The sequence below is a fragment of the Benincasa hispida genome, chromosome 5, assembly GCF_027475165.1.
Source record: "Benincasa hispida cultivar pf3 chromosome 5, pf3_genome.v1.1, whole genome shotgun sequence".
Classification (NCBI taxonomy): Eukaryota; Viridiplantae; Streptophyta; class Magnoliopsida; order Cucurbitales; family Cucurbitaceae; genus Benincasa; species Benincasa hispida.
In genome coordinates this window covers 46,416,852-46,435,591 of record NC_143482.1, presented here as the reverse complement: position 1 = coordinate 46,435,591, position 18,740 = coordinate 46,416,852, and the positions used below count along the sequence as shown (strand labels likewise).

Here is an 18,740-nt window from a genome sequence, read left to right as displayed (position 1 = left end):
AGTATGCTTTAGTTTTGCTAAAATTAGTGAATTAGAAAGCTTGTGGATCCTTGATACATCCGCTGCATGTTGTTTTACTCTTTCAATTGGTATCATAGCATCTTTTAAGCTTTCAATTTGGTCTAATTTTGGAAAGGTGGGTGTTTTTCCATGAGATATATGAAACTGATGAACTGCTATAGTTTTCTCTATTTTGGCATTTTAATTCTCTTTAATTTCTCAATTAAATTTGTAATTGGCTCTTGTTTGATGAGCATTTATGTTTTAGCAAGAGTTTGTAATTTATTTGGAGTCATTAGAGTTGAAATTAAGATGTAATTGAAGAAATAAGCAAAGGAGGTCGAGCTGCTGTTCAAGTTTTTTCAGCTTTTGCTTAAATCTGTTGCTGAGGTCCAGTTGCTAAACGATCGTTAGCTCCAGAAGTTGCACGATGAGAAGAAAAGCTAGGCGTGATGGAACACGCATAAGTAGCGGAATTAGGATCTAATTACACTCTAATTGCTCTTAACTTAAAGGAAAAACATGCAATTTGAAGGAGGGGAAAAAAAGAGTAATTAACTTACCTTTGAAGCTCCCGAAAACCGCTTTTCCTTACTGAATCTCGACCCGAACTCTTTCGGACCACCATTAGAGTTGACCTACTATCCTCTGGACTCAAAATTGAGTTGTGGGACCTAGTGGATGAAGAAAATCGAGAGAGAGAAAGAGGTGGGAAAATAAGATGGAATTTTGGTTTTGGCTTTTCCCTTTTTTTAGCCCAATTTTAGAAAACAATTTGGCAAAATTGACAAAACTTTTTTCATTCAAAATGAAAGTCCATTTTATAGAAAAAATCATGCAACAATTGCATGAACCAAATCCATAAAAACCCAACACCTAGCCCACTATTTTGTTAGTGGAATTATCCAACAAAAGTTTGGATTTTCCCACTAACTTTAGTCAAAGGGTAAAATAGTCATTTGTTCAAAGTCAAACTTTGATCAAAAAGTCAATATTTTGAATTTTTATGATTTTTTCCATGTTGACTAATTTTGACCTCCGGAGCATGAATCCGCATTCATTTTCTCGAAATTCAAATCACAATTGAATATAAGGTCGGTTAAAGTTTGACTTTTCAAAGTCAGAAGTCAACTCTTTGACTTTTTACATCTTTAACCATTTTCATTGTTTCCGAGCTTCCGAATATGAACATATTCATATTCTTGATATTTAAATCACATTTAAATATTAAAGTTGTATCTCTTAACTGAAAAACCCAACCACTATATCACATATACTTGTCGGTTTCTCTCTCTTCACCTAATTCGAACAATTCGAATATTCTATCATATTGTTCTAAGTTTATTCCATATGATCTTGTAGGGGAACCTAATGGACCTATAGATCATGGGCTCCAACGATCTAGATTAGCTGGCTAACTCTTTAGACGGAGCTAATCAACATTTGTTAACTAACGGGTCATTCCACTATAGTCTCGTAGTTGCACTCCCCTCACTATAGATATATTTGTGTTAATTTGATATAACCATGATTAGTAAGCTAATCCTTCACAGGTTGTTCGTAATCTCAGCTGGGTCATAAAAACCGTTTTACCCCCAAGACTACATCTTGTTCCTTAAGTTCCACTGATCCTTTAATGAACATTTGGTTTAAGGTCCAACCTATAAATCGAATCCCTCTCGGGCCAAGGAGAGGGTGGGTCCCCTTGTTTAAGACCTGGATTCAATACTAAAAGGAATAACCTATCTACTATCCCTATAACGGGTATGAGTGAATTCCGTCTTGCACCCTATGTTCCCAGCTATCCACCCGATCTTATCCCTGAAATGGGAAGCTTCGCTAGCCTCACCTATGTAGATCTAAGGATAATTCCGAGTGAACAGGAGTTCATAGTTAGATTAGGATTAAGATTAAGTTACCTAGGTCATCAATTAACGAAATAGTCAGTTTTATACATAAAACGACATTTAGAATGTAAAAAGTGACTATTTCATGATTCAGTCTTATGTAAACTCTTTACATAGGATGCCCCCAATCACATATCTCTATATGAATGATTCAGGATCACATCGTTTGTACTAACTACAAAGTGGGCCGCATCCATAGTGTCCCCAGAATAAGGCGCCCAACCTTATTCATATACTATAGACCATTTTGGTTATATATTTGAACTTGATCCACATTTATGTCACTACATAAAGTTCAAACTACATTAAATAGCCCCAAGATCTTAGTTTATTGGATTCAAGATTACAATTTCAATAACAACTTTATAAAAAAACAAAATAGAATGTGTTTATTAATTTACAAACTATGAGTTTTAGGACATAAAATCCAACAAGACGATCGTTTAGTAATATGCACTGGTCGTTATGATGTTGAACGCTAAACGATCGTGTACCTGTGGGAGCTAAGTGATGCGTTCATTTGCTATACGATAGCATTAGGCGATCGTTTAGTTTTTGTCGTGGGAACTAGACGATTCATTGATTTTGCTAAACAATGGGGCTATACGATCGTTCAGCAATGATGCGCACTAAATGATGCGATAAAATGCTACGCGATAGCACTGAGCGTTCGTTTGGTCGTGGAGTTAAGCGATCATGTAGATAAATGCTATACGACGTGATGATGTTCTATACGATGGAGCTATGCGATCATTTAGCTGTGGGCAGATACTAAACGACGACTTGAATGCTCTGGACGATGGTGTTATGCGATCGTTTAGTACTATGCGATGGAGTTATGCGATCGTTTAGCTGTGGGCAGATACTAAACAACGACTTGAATGCTCTAGATGATGGTGTTATGCGATCGTTTAGTACTATGCAATGGAGCTAAGCGATTGCACTGCGATGGAACTAAACGATCGTCTAGTCCTATGCGATAGAGTTAAATGATCGTTCAGGTTTTAGGAAACACTATGCGATCGTGTACTTCCTCACAACTCCAAGCGATGACAGTAGACGATTACATCCAGACGTTATACGATCGGCCTTAGCAACATATTGAGGTTGGACTGAGAGCAATCAGTTCGACCGGTTTACTCAAGGTTCAATCCGATCCAGCCTCAAATGGTTGTGGTTCATCTGGTTCAGGCTTTGTTGGTCTAGTTCAGACATGTCCAGCCTGGTTCAAGTTGTTTTGGGTTTGATTTGGAGCGATTCGATCGGTTCAAAGATTGTTTGAAACTATTTGTAATAGTTAGCTATTTGTTTGCTTGTTTATGCCAAAACGAAAACCATAACAGTTAGTATTTAATTGTTTATGCATGAGATGTATGTGATAATTAAATAAATTCATGTATGTGCATACAGTATGCCATGTAGATTTAGAACCCTACCGTAGGAAGCATGTTACATGCATTGACAGTATGTTATAATTGTTATAATATATAGTATGCATGTTAGGGTTATGTTTAATATAATAGTTATATTAGATACCTTTGTTGAATGTTGTGGATGTTTAAGCATGTCAAAATTTTGTAAGTTGTTATAAATTTTGCTAGACATTTAAAATTCATAACAAAGAACAGTTGCATGCTCACTTAGGTTAACAACTAATTTTAATCGTTAAAATAGATTGTTGCCTTATAAAATACGGTTACAAACTCATATCGGTTCATAAACCTGTCTAAGGCTGGGGGTACTTAAGTTGACGGTTTACAGAACACCTCCTACCTGGGGATTATGACCGAACAATTGAGAGTTGTTAACTAATTTTATGAGCTTGCGTGAGTGATGTGAGGTAATCAAAATGGTTTATCACCTATACATTGTAGGTTAAATCCAATTATAAGAGTTATATTTGGATAAACCACTTAGACTTAGGTTGTATGAAATTAGTCGTCATGCCTAAGTAAATTACCCAAAAATTTATAACACTTCAGTGGGAGATTAACAATATATTTGATATATAGTTATTAGCTCTCACGTCTTCAAGAGTTCACACCGTGAGCTCCATGCTCGACTTTTTGTCGATTTTACCTCGACTACTCCATACGGAAAGTGTTTGCATGAGTCAATAACAAGGTGAATGAGGGAAGTGGTTCATAGTAAGTGGGTGAAGGAAATGTGTCAATATTGTCCTACGGTCTCCTCCATTAGTTTGAACCGTGAGATTCCTATGTTGCGTCTATTGCCATTTTTATGCAGCACTAGCTAGTCGTTAACCGTGGCGATCCCTACGGAGGGTTGTAACATAGGATTCGGAACAACCCAAGCTTTAATAAAATGAATAGGGTCTTATAGTTCCGTCTTGGATATTGTCTTCTCTCTTGGAGGCATATTCATACCGTTCTATAAGATCTGAAAATGGCGGTCACACTTACAAGAATTACTAAGTATTAGTAAAGATCTTGACCGAAAACGATAACCAAAAGAACTATTGGGATATGAGTTATTCTAGATAATAGTATTTGGTCAAGAACTGTCTTGCTTCTGTGAAAGAATTCTTGATTACCTCACGATAGCACTTATTCTAAATCATTTAAGTATCGTTGCAAATAAATAAAGATTTATTGGATACTTTATTAGTTATGCTAAAATGGATTTAGATGCATATTTAATAGAATTTGTTTGAAATGTTTCAGCAACGTCGAACTCGATTATACAACTGCTTACTTCTGACAAATTTAACGGAGAGGGTTACTCAAACTGGAAATCAAATATCAATACAATATTAGTAGTACATGACTTGAGGTTTGTGTTAACGGAGGAGTGTCATCCAGTTCCCAATTGAACGGCGAGCCGAAATGTCGGGATGTTTATTATAGGTGGGTAAGGGCGAACGAAAAAGCTCGAGCCTATATCTTGGCGAGTATATCTGATGTACTCAACAAGAAACATGAGGTCATGCCCACAAGTCGTGAGATCATGGCATCATTACAGGAGATGTTCGGGCAACTGTCATCGTCTATTAGACATGAAGCTATTAAATATGTGTATGTGACATGTATGAAGCATGGGACCAATGTGAGAGAACATGTTCTCGACATGATGGTCCATTTTAACATCACAAAGGCTCACGGGGCTATGATAGACAAAACAAGTCAAGTGAGCATGATACTGGAATCTCTTCCCGAGAGCTATCTACCATTCAGGAAAAATGCTATCATGAACAAAATCACTTATAACTTAACGATGTTGTTGAATGAATTGCAAATTTATCAATCGATGATGAAACTCAAGGAAAAGGAAATAAATAGTATTTCTAAACCAAAAAAGTTTTACAAAGGGTCTACGTCTGGTACGAAACCTGTTGATGATAAGAAAGCTGGTCCTTCTTCTTCTTTTAAAGATAAAACCTACAGATGAACAAGAAAGGAAAAGGGAAAAAGAAAACCGTTGTGAAGAAAAACAAAAACAAAACTCCCAAGGGAAAATGTTACCATTGTGGAGAGGTTGGGCATTGGAAGCGTAATTGCCCAAAATATTTGGCTGAAAAGAAAGCAAAAAGGAATAAATAAGGTAAATATGATTTACTAGTTGTTGAAACATGTATAGTGAAAAATTCTCACCTTACCTGGATATTAGATTCAGGCGCCGCTAATCATGTTTGTACTTTTCTACAGGAAACTAGTTCTTGGAGAAGACTTTCTGAATATGAGATGACTTTCAAGGTAGGCACAGGTGAAGTCATTTCAGCCGAAGCAATGGGAGATGTGAAGTTGTTTTTTGGAGATTCTTTTATCTTACTCAAGAATGTGTTCTTTGTATCGAAGATGAAAAGGAATTTGATCTCTATTTCTTATCTTTTAGAAAATATGTACAGTGTATCTTTTGAATATAATGAAGTGTTTGTTTATTCAAGAGGTGTTCATATTTGTTCTGCTAGACTTGCAAATAACTTATACATATTACAACCAACAGAAGCAAAAGCTATTTTAAATATAGAGATGTTTAAAACAGTTGAAACTCATAATAAAAAGCAAAAAAAAATCTCCCAACGCCTATCTTTAGCACCTCAGGCTTGGTCGCATTAATCTCAACAGGATCGAGAGATTGGTAAAAAAACGGTCATCTAAATCAGTTAGAAGACAGTTCCCTACCTCCGTGTGAATCATGTCTTGAGGGAAAAATGATGAAAAGATCTTTTTCTGACAAAGGTCTTCGTGCCAAATAACCTCTTGAACTTATACATTCAGACCTTTGTGGTCCGATGAATGTTAAAGCTCGAAGAGAATATCAATACTTCGTCAGTTTTATTGACGATTACTCTCGATATAGCTATATTTACTTAATCAGTCACAAGTCTGAAACTTTTAATAAGTTCAAAAAATTTAAGGCTGAGACTGAAAATCAGTTAAGTAAAAGAATTAAAACACTTCGATCTGATCGAGGTGGTGAGTATATGGATTTGCAATTCCAGAACTATCTAGTAGATCATGGAATTCAATCCCAACTCATGGCACCTGGAACACCACAAAAAAATGGTATTGTAGAAAGGAGAAATCGAACCTTGTTGGACATGGTTCGGTCTATGATGAGTTATGCTCAATTACCTCAATCCTTTTGGGGATATGCAGTATAGACTGCAGTTCATATTCTGAATGTTGTTCCATCCAAAAGTGTTTTAGAAACACCATATCAATTGTGGAAAGGACGTAAAACAAGTTTACGTCATTTCTGCATCTGGGGTTGTCCAGCACACGTATTGGTACAGAATCCTAAGAAATTGGAAACACGTTTGAAATTATGCCTATTTGTAGGATATCCCATGGAAACAAAAGGAGGATAATTTTATGATGCCTAAGAAGATAAAGTGTTTGTATCGAAAAATGCAACTTTCTTGGAAGAGGATCATATTAAGAATCATCTACCTTGCAGTAAACTAATATTGCAAGAATTGTCTAAAGATACTACAAATAAATCAACAAGAGGTGTTCATCAAGTTGGTCCATCAACAATGGTTGTTATCCCGTCACGTCCATCCCAAAAGTTGGGGATGCCTTGTCATAGTGGGAGGGTTATTCAATAACTTGAACGCTACATGGGCTTAATAAAAACTCAAAACATCATACAAGATGATGGTATAGAGGATCCATTAACTATTAAGAAGGCAATGGAAGATGTTGACAGGGAACAATGGATAAAAGCCATGGGCGATGAAATGGAGTCTATGTACTTTAACTCAGTATGAGAACTTCTAGATCAACCACAAAGTGTGACACCTATAGGTTATAAGTGGATCTACAAGAGAAAACGAGACCAAACTGGCAAGGTACAAACCTATAAAGCCAGGCTCGTGGCAAAGGGTTTTACCCAAAGAGAATGAGTAGATTATGAAGAAACTTTTTCTCCTGTTGCCATGATTAAATCAATAAGAATACTTCTAGCCATTGCCACATATTATGACTATGAAATATGGCAAATGGATGTCAAGACAGCTTTTTTGAATGGCTATCTTGATGAAAGTATTTTTATGTCTCAAATAGAGAGGTTCATCGAAACAGGACAGGAACAGAAAGTCTGTAAGCTTAATCGATCCATTTATGGATTGAAACAAGCGTCCAGATCCTGGAATATAAGATTTAACACCACAATCAAATCTTATGGCTTTGAACAGAACGTTGACGAACCTTGTGTATACAAGAAGATAGTCAACAAAACTGTAGTATTGTTAGTTCTGTATATTGATGATATCTTGCTCATTAGGAATGAAACAAGCTTTCTTGCTGACGTAAAGAAATGGTTAGCATCACAGTTCCAAATGAAAGATTTGGGTGATGCTCAGTATGTTCTAGGAATAAAGATCTTTCGAGACTGAAAGAATAGAACATTAGCACTGTCTCAGGCATCTTATATTGACAAGATGTTGTCAAGGTATAATATGCAAAATTCCAAGAAAGGTTTATTACCTTCAGGCATAGAATTCATTTATCGAAGGAACAATGTCCTAAGACACCTCAAGAGGTTGAGGAGATGAACAAAATTCTATATGCCTCTGCAGTTGGGAGTTTGATGTACGTTGTTGTGTACACGTCCTGATATATGTTTTGCAGTTGGAATTGTCAGTAGGTTCCAATCTAATCCTGGACACAGTCATTTGACCGCTGTAAAAAATATCCTCAAGTATCTTAGGAGAACGAGGGACTATATGCTTGTGTATGGATGATCTTTATGGGATACACTGATTCTGATTTTCAGACTGACATAGATTCCAAGAAATCTACTTCAGAATCAGTTTTCAGTCTTAACAGAGGAGCTATAGTTTGGAGAAGCATCAAGCAAAGTGGTATTGCTGACTCCACCATGGAAGCGGAATACGTGGCTATATGCGAAGCTGCTAAGGAAGTAGTATGGCTATGCAAATTCTTAGTTGATTTAGAAGTCGTTCCAAATATGCACTTACCTATCACACTGTATTGTGACAACAATGGTGTTGTTGCTAACTCAAAGGAACCCAGGAGTCACAAGCGTGGAAAACACATTGAAAGAAAGTACCATCTCATCCGGGAGATTGTACACAGAGGAGATGTATTCGTTACAAAGATAGCCTCTGAAGATAACCTTGTTGATCCATTCACCAAATCCCTCTCGGCTAAAGTTTTTTAGGGCCACCTAATGCAACTAGAACTTCGAGTAGTGTAATCTAGGACAAATGGGAGAATGTTTATGGTATTGTAGATGCCCTAGGTTATTGTATTTTTCCCACTATGTATCTCAACATTATATTGTATATATTTGTTCTCACTGGAGTTATAGTCCAAGTGGGAGATTGTTGGGAATGTCCTAGAACTCGCAGTTCGTGTTAAGCATTTCTATTTAATCAATAACAATGACTTGTTGATTTTGCATCTTATTATGAAAACCAATAAACACATCCTTGGCTATAGTCTGAATGTTGTAACTTTATGTAGTGATATAAACAAGATCAAGGTGACAGTATATAGCCTAAATGGTCTAATAAGTATATGGATGAAATTGGATATCTCATCCTGGTAACACTATTAGATGTGACCCACTCTATAGTTGTCACAAGAAGTTGTAAGGTGCTACAAACGATGCGATCAACAAATCATTCATGTTGAGACGTGAGAGTGGGACCATCCTATGCAATGAGTTTGCATATAGACTGGACCACGAAAATAGTCACTTTTCTTTATAATGACCGTTTACAGTTAAAACTGACCATTTCATTTATTATATAACCTAGGTTAACTCGATCTTAATCCTGAGCTAGCAATGAACTCCTGTTTGTTCAGGATTATTCTTTGATCTGCAAACGGTGAGAGTAGTCCAACAACACTGCTCAATAAGCTTAGGATAAGACCGGATGAATAGCTGGGGACATAGCCTTGCAAGATGAAATTCATTCCTACCCTATTTAGGGTTAACAAATAAGTTGTTCTCTTAAGTACTGACTCCAGGTCTTGAACAATCGGGGCCATGCCTTCTCATGATAGAGAAAGGATTTGATTCATAGAGATTATGAATCAGAATTGTTCATTGAGGATCAATAGGAACTTAAGGAACAAGATGTAGTCACAGGGGTAAAACGATATTTTTGACCTAGCTGTGATTACGAACAACCTGTGAAGTATCGACTTACTGATCATGGTTATTAAGTGGAGATAATATATCTACAGTGAGGAGAATTCAGCTATGAGCTATAGTAGAGTGTCCCATTAGTTAACGAATGGGGTTAGATCAAACTAATGAGTTTAGCCGATTAATCTCGAATTGTTGGACCCCATGATCTGTAGATCCGCGAGGTCCCCCTACTAACTCGTAAATGGATAAGCTTTAGGGTAGCTTGAGAGATTAATTTGAAACGTTCAAATTAAACGGAACAAGAGAATAAATATTTAAATATGATTTAATTATATAAAGATGATTATTGTGCAAAAAAAATAATTTAATATTTGATATTAAATTAATTAATTTTTTAAGTTAATTTATGAAAATAAAATTTTGAATTAAAATGATTTAATATCATTTTTTGTTTTAAAAAGAAAATGAAAATTGTTCGCATTATAGCATAAAAATGGAAAATGGATATTTTCCATTACCATCATTTTTATGCTCACACAAAATGCATTACCTTCTTGACCTTGATTCTCCAAGCATAAGCTGCAAGTCATGCACTCCATCACTTAGCATGTTCATCTATTATATAAAGTAGAATGGAGTTATTGGAGAAGAGGATAATGAGCAGAATTTCGAAAGAAATTTTTTAGAAGAAGAAACTATCTTCTTCGACTGTGTTGCTGTGAGTTTCTCTGGTTTCTTCACTTCTTCAAGCTGTTCTTGAGTCCCACAACTCTGCCTAAAGCTCCAAGAGCATAGTAGGGAAGGCTTTGAGGTGGTTCACGTTGATAATAAAGGCAAACAGCAGCTGAACAGGCATTATATTGAAGAGTTCATCAAAGGTATGTTCATAAAAGCCACTTTTTGAGAAGAGCATGCTTTAGTTTTTGCTAAAATTAATGAATTAGAAAGCGTATGGATCCTTGATACTTCCGCTGCATGTTGTTTTACTCTTTCAAGAGCGACGACAACAGAGCTAAACGATAAGCTACAAGCCCGATCTACTCTATGATTTCAAACAACCTTGATAAAATGTGGATTTAGCTTTCTCTTCTTCCCAAGCCTCAAAACACCTTTTTTAGGTGCTACTTTCAAGAACACCTTACCACCTACCTCAAACTCTAAGTGTCTTCTTCTGGTATCAATGTAACTTTTCTATCTACTCTATGTTGTTTCCATTCTTATTCTAATCTTTTGAATAGCCTTATTAGTAATCTATACCAACTCAAGTCCAAACAATTTTTGTCATCCAATTTCAAACTAGTAAGCAGGAGACCTGCAACTATTTCCATAAAGAGGCCCAAAAGGCATCATGTCAATAGTAGCCTAGTAACTATTACTGTAAGTAAACTCGATAAGATACAAGTAAGAGTCCCAACTCCCTGCAAAATATAAAGGGTAAATACGTAACATATCCTCTAAAGTTTGGTTCAAATGCTCAATCTGACCATCATCTATGGGTGGAAAGCCTTACTACACTCTAACCAAATACCTAACCTTGTCAAAAGACTCTTTTAGAAATTAAATGTGAAACGAAGTTCTATATCAAACACAATTGAAAATGACACTTCATGTAGTCTCACTACCTCTTTTAATATATCTATGCCCACTTTTTCATTGAATACATAAACTTTCCTCAGATAAAATGTGATGACTTGGTAAGTCGATCTACCATAACCCATACGACCTTTTGTCATTTTCAAAAAATCAAAAATAAAGTCCGTAGACACCTATCCTCACTTCTACTCGAGTACACTCAAAAGTTGCAGCAACTCTACTAGTTTTTGTCTCGAGCCTTCACCTACTGACAAACTCAACTACCTCTCTTTTCATGTTATCCCACCAATAATAACGCTTTAAATCTGGAGAGATCTTGGTACTACCAAGATGGTTGAAAAAGGAAAATTGTGCGCCTCTGTCAACAACTCATTCTTAAGGTCAACGTCTCCAAATATACATAAACATCCCTAGTAGAAGAGACCACTTTATGAGGATATGGAGAAATCACCAACCCTGATTCCACCTAGTGAAAATTCTCAATAAGGTAAGAGTCTCCTTGTTGCGTATCAATAATCCTCTATCTCAACGTCAATTGTACTATCATCTGTGCTAACTATGAAGTAGCTTCTCCTATTGCCACAACAATTTCTGTATGTTTTAAGTCGTTGTATATATGCACGTGTTTGTAAATAAAATTGCTAAGTGAGTCATTTTCCTACTTAGAGCACCTACTCCACATTTGCATTGTCTGGATGGTATGGAATCTCACAGTCATAGTCTTTCATTAATTCCAATCATCTACGTTATCTCATATTCGACTCCTTTTGAATGAAGTAGTACTTAAAACTTTTATGGCTTGTAAAGATTTGTATCTTCTTCCATACAATAATGTCTCTATATCTTTAAAGTAAACACATCTGTTGCCAACTCCAAATCATGTGTAGGATAATTTTGTTCGTGATTCTTCAACTAACGAAAGGTATACCACTTTACAGTGTTACATCACCACACACCCTAGCCCTTTCTTAGAGGCATCAATGGAAATGACAAAACTCAATGTTTCATCTGGCATTGTAAGAACTGGTTTATAAACTAAGCTCTGGTTAAGATCTTGAAAATTGTCCTTCCAAGCTTTACTCCAACAAAAGAAGTCCTCATTCTGGTCAACTGAGTTAAAGGAGTCGCTATGTAAGAGAAGTCCTTGACAAGCTAACAGTAATAATCTACTAGCCCAACTTGTTACTGCCTCTACTTTTGCAAAGGATTCATAGTTTTCTCCAAGATCGATCTAAGTTTAGATTATCATTAGTTGAGAATACAGGACAATGACATCCCCAAGATAGTGTTCTAAGTCTAGATATGAACATTATGAATTTGTTGATGTCTTTCGGTCTGACCAATGCTCCTATGGTGTTTATGGACCTGATGAATAGGGCATTTGAGGATTTCCTTGACACTTTTCTAATAGTTGTCATTAATGGTATCTTAGTTTACTCCAAGACAGGGGCAGGGTATGAGGAGCATCTTCATAAAGTTTTAGAAATCCTAAGGATAAATAAGTTGTATGCTTATGGACTTTGGTTATATCAAGTGTCCTTTCTAGAAGACGTTATGTTGAAGGACAAAGTCTCCGTAGACCCCGAGAAAGTAGAGGCAATGACAAATTGGGCCTCTCCTACAACTATCAGTGAAGTGTGCAATTTTCTCAGATTAACAGGTTATTATCATCAATTTATTAAAGACTTTTCTTGCATAACCACTCCCCTGACCCAATTAACCACTATGAAAGGTGATCCATCCCACTTTAAAATGTCTAATCCATTTTTAATGTCAACCCAAAAATTAAAAAACCATCATTAATATCCCATTTTGTGTCGAGAATTGCCTGTCATCGCATTTCATTAAAATAATAATAATAATAATAAATTGTTTGTTGTAGTCCATGCCTGATATAATGCATGTTTATTGTTCAGCTATAATATAAAAAAATATATATAACATGCATTAAAATACATAAATAATTATTACACATACGTCATGATGCAAAATTAATAAAAATAATACAATCATTTCTATCCTTGATATGGTACTCAAATTTGATTTTGTAATATTATTTCACACTCAATAATTTGTGAACTATTATTAAATAGCGTTTCTAACATTAGTGAGATGTCAAGGGAACTCAGAGCTTAGTGCTTCTAGTTTCATTGACAAGACGAGACATTGATTTTGATATGGCCGATAGTTCGTAGATATAGGAATATGGAAAAGTCTAACACTATAAATTGTCAAAAAGTAACCTTTAAAATATGTGGACAAAACTGAAAAGTGTACACGATACTCAGAGAGCTCGGGATCACTGACATCCAAAGGAGAACGCCTCGTAGTTGATAGGTTTTGATATCCAATTCTTAAAAGCTGGTTGTTCCTTGAAAACTTTGGATGTCAAATGATAATCTTGAGATCCATCCTGCATTAGATTAAAACATCAAGGTGGCAGCATTATCACACGAGATGTGTACAACATATAGTGGAAAATGCAAGCAATTTACTACAATTTCAAGTATTTTGTAATTCAGAACAATGGACTAATTACTTTTTGGAGTGACAAAGTTACGATGAGGAAAGTGAGAACCTGCTATGCCATTGCAAGTGTTTAATAATTTCTTAAGACACTATCTAATTCTATGAGCAATGGTTGGCCCCTCATTCCCCTATATTGTTTTAGTTTACTTCATCTTAGAATACTGTATTAACCTCTTAAAGTTGGCAACAAAACAATAGTCTCTCAGGGAGAAAATCGATATGAGATATACGGATGCACGTTGCACTATGTAGTTTGGAAAATCCTCCATATTTTAAGTTGATTGATGCTTCAATTGACAACACCAGACCTGCCAGAAGGTGAAACCTTAACAATTGACATGTTAAAAGCCAACTCCGCAGTACTAACAACAGTAAATCATCTCCCAAAAACACATGCTAAATTCTCAATGTAATTCAATACTTAACATTACATCGTCTAACCCTCAATGTGAACTACATTAGTGTCCAAATTTTCAGCACATTCGTTGCTGAGGGGATTTTTCTTTTCATTTCTTCTTCTTCCTTTTCTTCAACAGCAAAAATCCTTTGACCCATTTATGTTCGTCAAGTTTGAGATTAGACTATCTCTAAACACTATAATATCATATAGACCAAAAGTTTATGATTTATTGTCCAATGTTAGTAATCCAAAGGATATTGAACTGAGGACCATGTGCTTGAATTAAATTTCTTCATGGAATCAAACTCTTGGGGTTCACTTGCATGTGAAGGACGCATCACAAAACAATAGTGCATGATAAACAATGTTAGTGCTATGATAAGAGACCTCTACAAATGAGATTTCATATCAATTTTCCTTCAAAGTTCAATATGTGTCCTGGCTGAACAGAAATAAAATTTACCTTCAGTGTTCTATAAGAGATGTCGCTCGAAGGAAATTTAGTAGCAGATTCACTTTTAAGTGACCAGAACATTTGCAGTAATCGCTTCCTGAGAAATTTATAAAATGCTGATTAGAATAGATAAATTATATTCACAAGCTAGCAAAATCATGCTTAAAGTGAAAATATTACTTGCATAAGGATGATTCGGTAGATGGATACTGTGCCCCTTTAGCAGAGGCTCCTTGCTTTCTTCCAGTAGTTCCAAGGATGACCTCATGCAAGCCAGATTTATTCCAGCAGATAGAATACCTGTAAATTCGCCAGGGAAAAAGAAAATCAAATGTGAATGATGATAAGATAACTCTCTTTAACACAATTATAAGATAACTCTTGCACATACATTTACTTTAGTTGAGACATTACCCGCAAGTTATAGTGTTTAAAGCAGACTCTGAGTGTTGAAACTCCTTCGGTGGAATTGGAGCTGCACAAAATAGTGGCTGCAAATCAACTTAACACAAAGAATTAAGGGGGGGGAAAAGGAAGAAGAAGAAGAAGAAGAAAAGGTTATAAAGTATAAATTTGTCATCTCGTCCTGCCACATTTTGCCAAAGATATGTGCTCGATGTACCTGATTAACCTTTAAGGGAGTCATTAGCTCAGTTGAAAATGATTGTACTCGATCACATACTGCTCTTTTCAATTGTTCCTCTAGCATACAATTTTTGGCACTATGAGGGGATAATCCAACTGTTATAGAGGAAAGATAAACCGGCTGAAGAAAGTAAGAGAGAAGAGCTCCTGATAAGGGGAAACCATTTCAGTTAATGCATGAGCATTTCTACACTACAATTACAAACCATAAAATAAAGTCCCTCGAATAGTGATGTGCACAACACTATTATGAAAGGAAAAAGATATATCAATACGCATGTGCAATAGCTAAGTAGAAATTATATAATCCAAGCATGCTCAAATAACTCACAGAACAGAAGATAAAAGTTATGAGTTATGACTAACAATAACTCACAGAAAACACATGCTTTGGCAATATACCTGGGCTATTAAATGTCATTTCAATGCTATGTCACCAGATTATAACTTCCTATGACCCAAATAAGCTCACAGCAGCATGGTATTAACAAGGTCAAACACCTCCTACTGTTATGGCTCTACGTCTACCACATGACACACCTTGAACTCCAGCTACATTCCATCTAGCTATCTTGTCAGAACAGCTAACTGACAATGTTGTATCTCCACGACCAGGCTTCCTCTGAACCAAGCCTATGCATTGTGAATCATCCCCTGAAATTTGAATCCACCCATACATTCTTCATGAATGAAGAAAAAATTTGATGGTAACAGCTACATTCCCCTCTTAAACATGAAATTAAGCAAAATAAATGCACCTCAAATCAAACTTCCATTTGAGCCTGTGGTAGTGTTTCCATACCTTTATCAAACAAACATGGTGGCGCATTATCTGTCCTAGGTTCGAAATCGCTGGTAGTTGATGATGAAGCATCCCCACCTTAAATTGAATCATGAACATTGTATTTCAAAATTAATATACTAAACCTTCTTTTAAATAAAAATCAAATTGAATTCATGGAAAATATACATGGTAGCTGAGATATGTATAAATGCAATTTCCAGCCCTTTCTCATGACATATTTTCTTTCAGCTCCAGCCTCCTCATCTAATTGAAACAAAAGATTGTTTACATTGTTGCACCGCATCTTTTTCGTTTTGTGATGTTCGCTATCACGATTGTGGGACAAATGGAGAATCTGTGTATAGAAGAGCCTGGTAAAGAGAGTAAGATTGGGAAAAGGATAAAGTCTTGTTAATAAGCTCATCTCAAACAGAATATCTCTAACTTCAAAAACCCCTGGAGCCAAGAAACCAAAAGCGTGCAAACTTAAAATTTCCCACTTACTAGAGACCAAAAAAATACCAAATCATAGAGATGCTCATACAAATCAGAGACCATGAAACTCACGTCTAACTATGAAAAACAAAAGAAACACAGAACTTAAAGCAACCTCATCAAGGATCTCCGAGCAATTGTTTCAGCGTGTGAATCATTCACAATGTCACCATTTGAGCTTAACTGCGAGCGACCGAGACACTTTGTCCCCGTCCCTAACGCCACAACTTCCAAATCTAAATTAGAATTAACAGAAAACGCGGATTAGCAATTGAAAAGGAAATCGAAAAGGGCAAGATGCTTGCTCTTCCAATAGAGTAAACAAGTTGTTAAAAAAATGTAGGAAAATTGGTAGGGTTTTGAGGAGGAACCTTGTGGTGAAGGAGAAGAAACAAGAAACGCAGCCAATACAGTGACTTCGCGACCCTGAGGCTTGCCTTTCTTTGGGAGAGTGTTGTAAAGTGAAAGTACTTTCTCCGAAATCGTCTCTCCCCATCTCTCACAACAAGAGAAGCAATCCTCCATTTTCTTCTTTCTTTCTTTCTTTCTGAAACCGTTGCAACTAAGGATCAAAATATCGACAGTTACGTCCACGGATATATCGTAAATCAGATGGTTCATATCTCAAATATCTTTAATAAATACTTTGTAAAAACATTAAATAAAATGTCATTATACGGATATTAAAAAAATCCAATGATCCGAAAAAATCGATCAACCTTTGGATTGGATTTAATTCAAATAAATGAAAATTTTATGAATTTGGTTAGTTTATAGATTCACCTAATATAACCCAAATCAATCTGAACCAACCCGAATTTATTATTAATTTTAATATATATATATATATATATATATATATTTTATTCATAACACAATTATTTATACATATATTAATTTTAATTTTATTTAATTTTAATATTTTTTTTAATAATTTATTCTCCAACAACTCTTAAAAGTAGTTTCTTTGCATTTTAAAAAGAAAATTTTCACTACATAAATTGAAGTTGAGTAGTTAATCTTAATTCAATGTATGAAAATAATTACATTAGATTTTTACATAATTACGTTTTTCTTTTTTTAGAACAAAATTTTAAATAAATGATCCGATTAACCCGAACCAACCTAACCCAAATATTTCATGGTTGGGTTGCGTTAGGTTCATTTTTTAATATAAAGTTATTTGGGTTGAAGAAATTTACAATCCGAACAATTAGATTGGAATTGAAAGACTTTTTAGACCCATCAACCCCCTAATTTAGTCAAATTATTTCTTAAAACAATTTAAAAACCAAGAAGTAATACATCTAATCTTGAATGGACAAAACAAGGGGTTAAGATCTAATGCTGAAGCTTTGGAGGGCTAGACATAAATAACATTTTCATATTTATTAGGTTAAATTATAGAAAATGATCCTAAACTTTGTATTTTATATAAAAAAATATCCTTTTAACTTTTAAAAGTTTCAAAAATATCTTTAAATTTTCAAAAATAGTTCAAAATATCCAAGTCGTTAGTTTTAGACGGATATCGTTGAAGTTTTATTTCAAAAATACTCATAAATTTTCAAAATTTTCAAAAATACCCTGAACTTAAAAGAAAAAAAAGTTCAAAAATCTGTTAGTATATGAACAAAAACCATTAATACTTTGTTACAAAAATAACTTTAAAATTAAAAATTAAAAAATTAAAAATGCTCCTATCGTTAATATGGCAATCAATTTGTTTGAAGTTTTCTTACGTTAAAAAAAGAACCAATTTTAAAACAAATTATACATATATCCTCATTTTTTTTCATATAGATACTTTCACTTTTTTCTTAATTTTTCAATTTTTAGTTTATACCAATTTTCTCAGCCATCAAAATTTTAAGTTAAAATATAAAATTTCACATAATCTCACAAAATTCCAAAACCAAAATTTTCCCATAGAACATACCAAAACAATAAATAGTCAAACAAAAAAAATCTAATTGGCTATTAACAAACACTCAACTATTGGTGTATTACTTTGTTAAAAAGTCCTAAAACCCCTTGATGCTTATTATAGTCCATATATTTTAATTAAAATGTGTGATGTTATTTGTGTAATTATTTTTAGATAAACAAATGTCAAACAATTAACAAAAATGGGAGTAAGATGGGAGAAAAAATGGAAAATAGAGAAGTAAAAGGGTATTAACTATTTCTTTTCATATAATAGTTAGGATATTTTTAACCTTTTTTTAAAAAAAAATGTTTAAGGGTATTTTTCAAACTTTTGAAAGTTTAAGGGTATTCCGATGGAAAAAAAGAAAAAAAGAAAAAAGGTTTCCATTTCATTCAACCAACTATCTTTTTGAAGCA

The 18,740-nt window shown here is 34.7% G+C and overlaps 1 protein-coding gene across 3 annotated transcripts; it reads right to left on the bottom strand.

Moving 5' to 3' along the window:
• Positions 1 to 13,114: 13,114 nt before the first annotated feature.
• Positions 13,115 to 17,002, bottom strand: LOC120078727 (denosine deaminases acting on tRNA). Of its 3 annotated transcripts, none has more exons than XM_039033034.2 (10): positions 16,766 to 17,002; positions 16,510 to 16,630; positions 16,086 to 16,270; positions 15,918 to 15,995; positions 15,656 to 15,769; positions 15,093 to 15,262; positions 14,885 to 14,961; positions 14,651 to 14,770; positions 14,480 to 14,567; positions 13,115 to 13,500 (listed from the first exon to the last, which is right to left on the bottom strand). In XM_039033034.2, the coding sequence occupies exons 1-10, from the start codon at positions 16,917 to 16,919 to the stop codon at positions 13,387 to 13,389; spliced, it is 1,221 nt and encodes a 406-aa protein (XP_038888962.1). In that variant the 5' UTR covers positions 16,920 to 17,002; the 3' UTR covers positions 13,115 to 13,386. The 3 variants fall into 3 exon arrangements, with proteins under 3 accessions (XP_038888962.1, XP_038888963.1, XP_038888964.1); XM_039033035.2 differs by having other exon boundaries at positions 15,093 to 15,211; XM_039033036.2 differs by having other exon boundaries at positions 13,487 to 13,924.
• Positions 17,003 to 18,740: the final 1,738 nt, after the last annotated feature.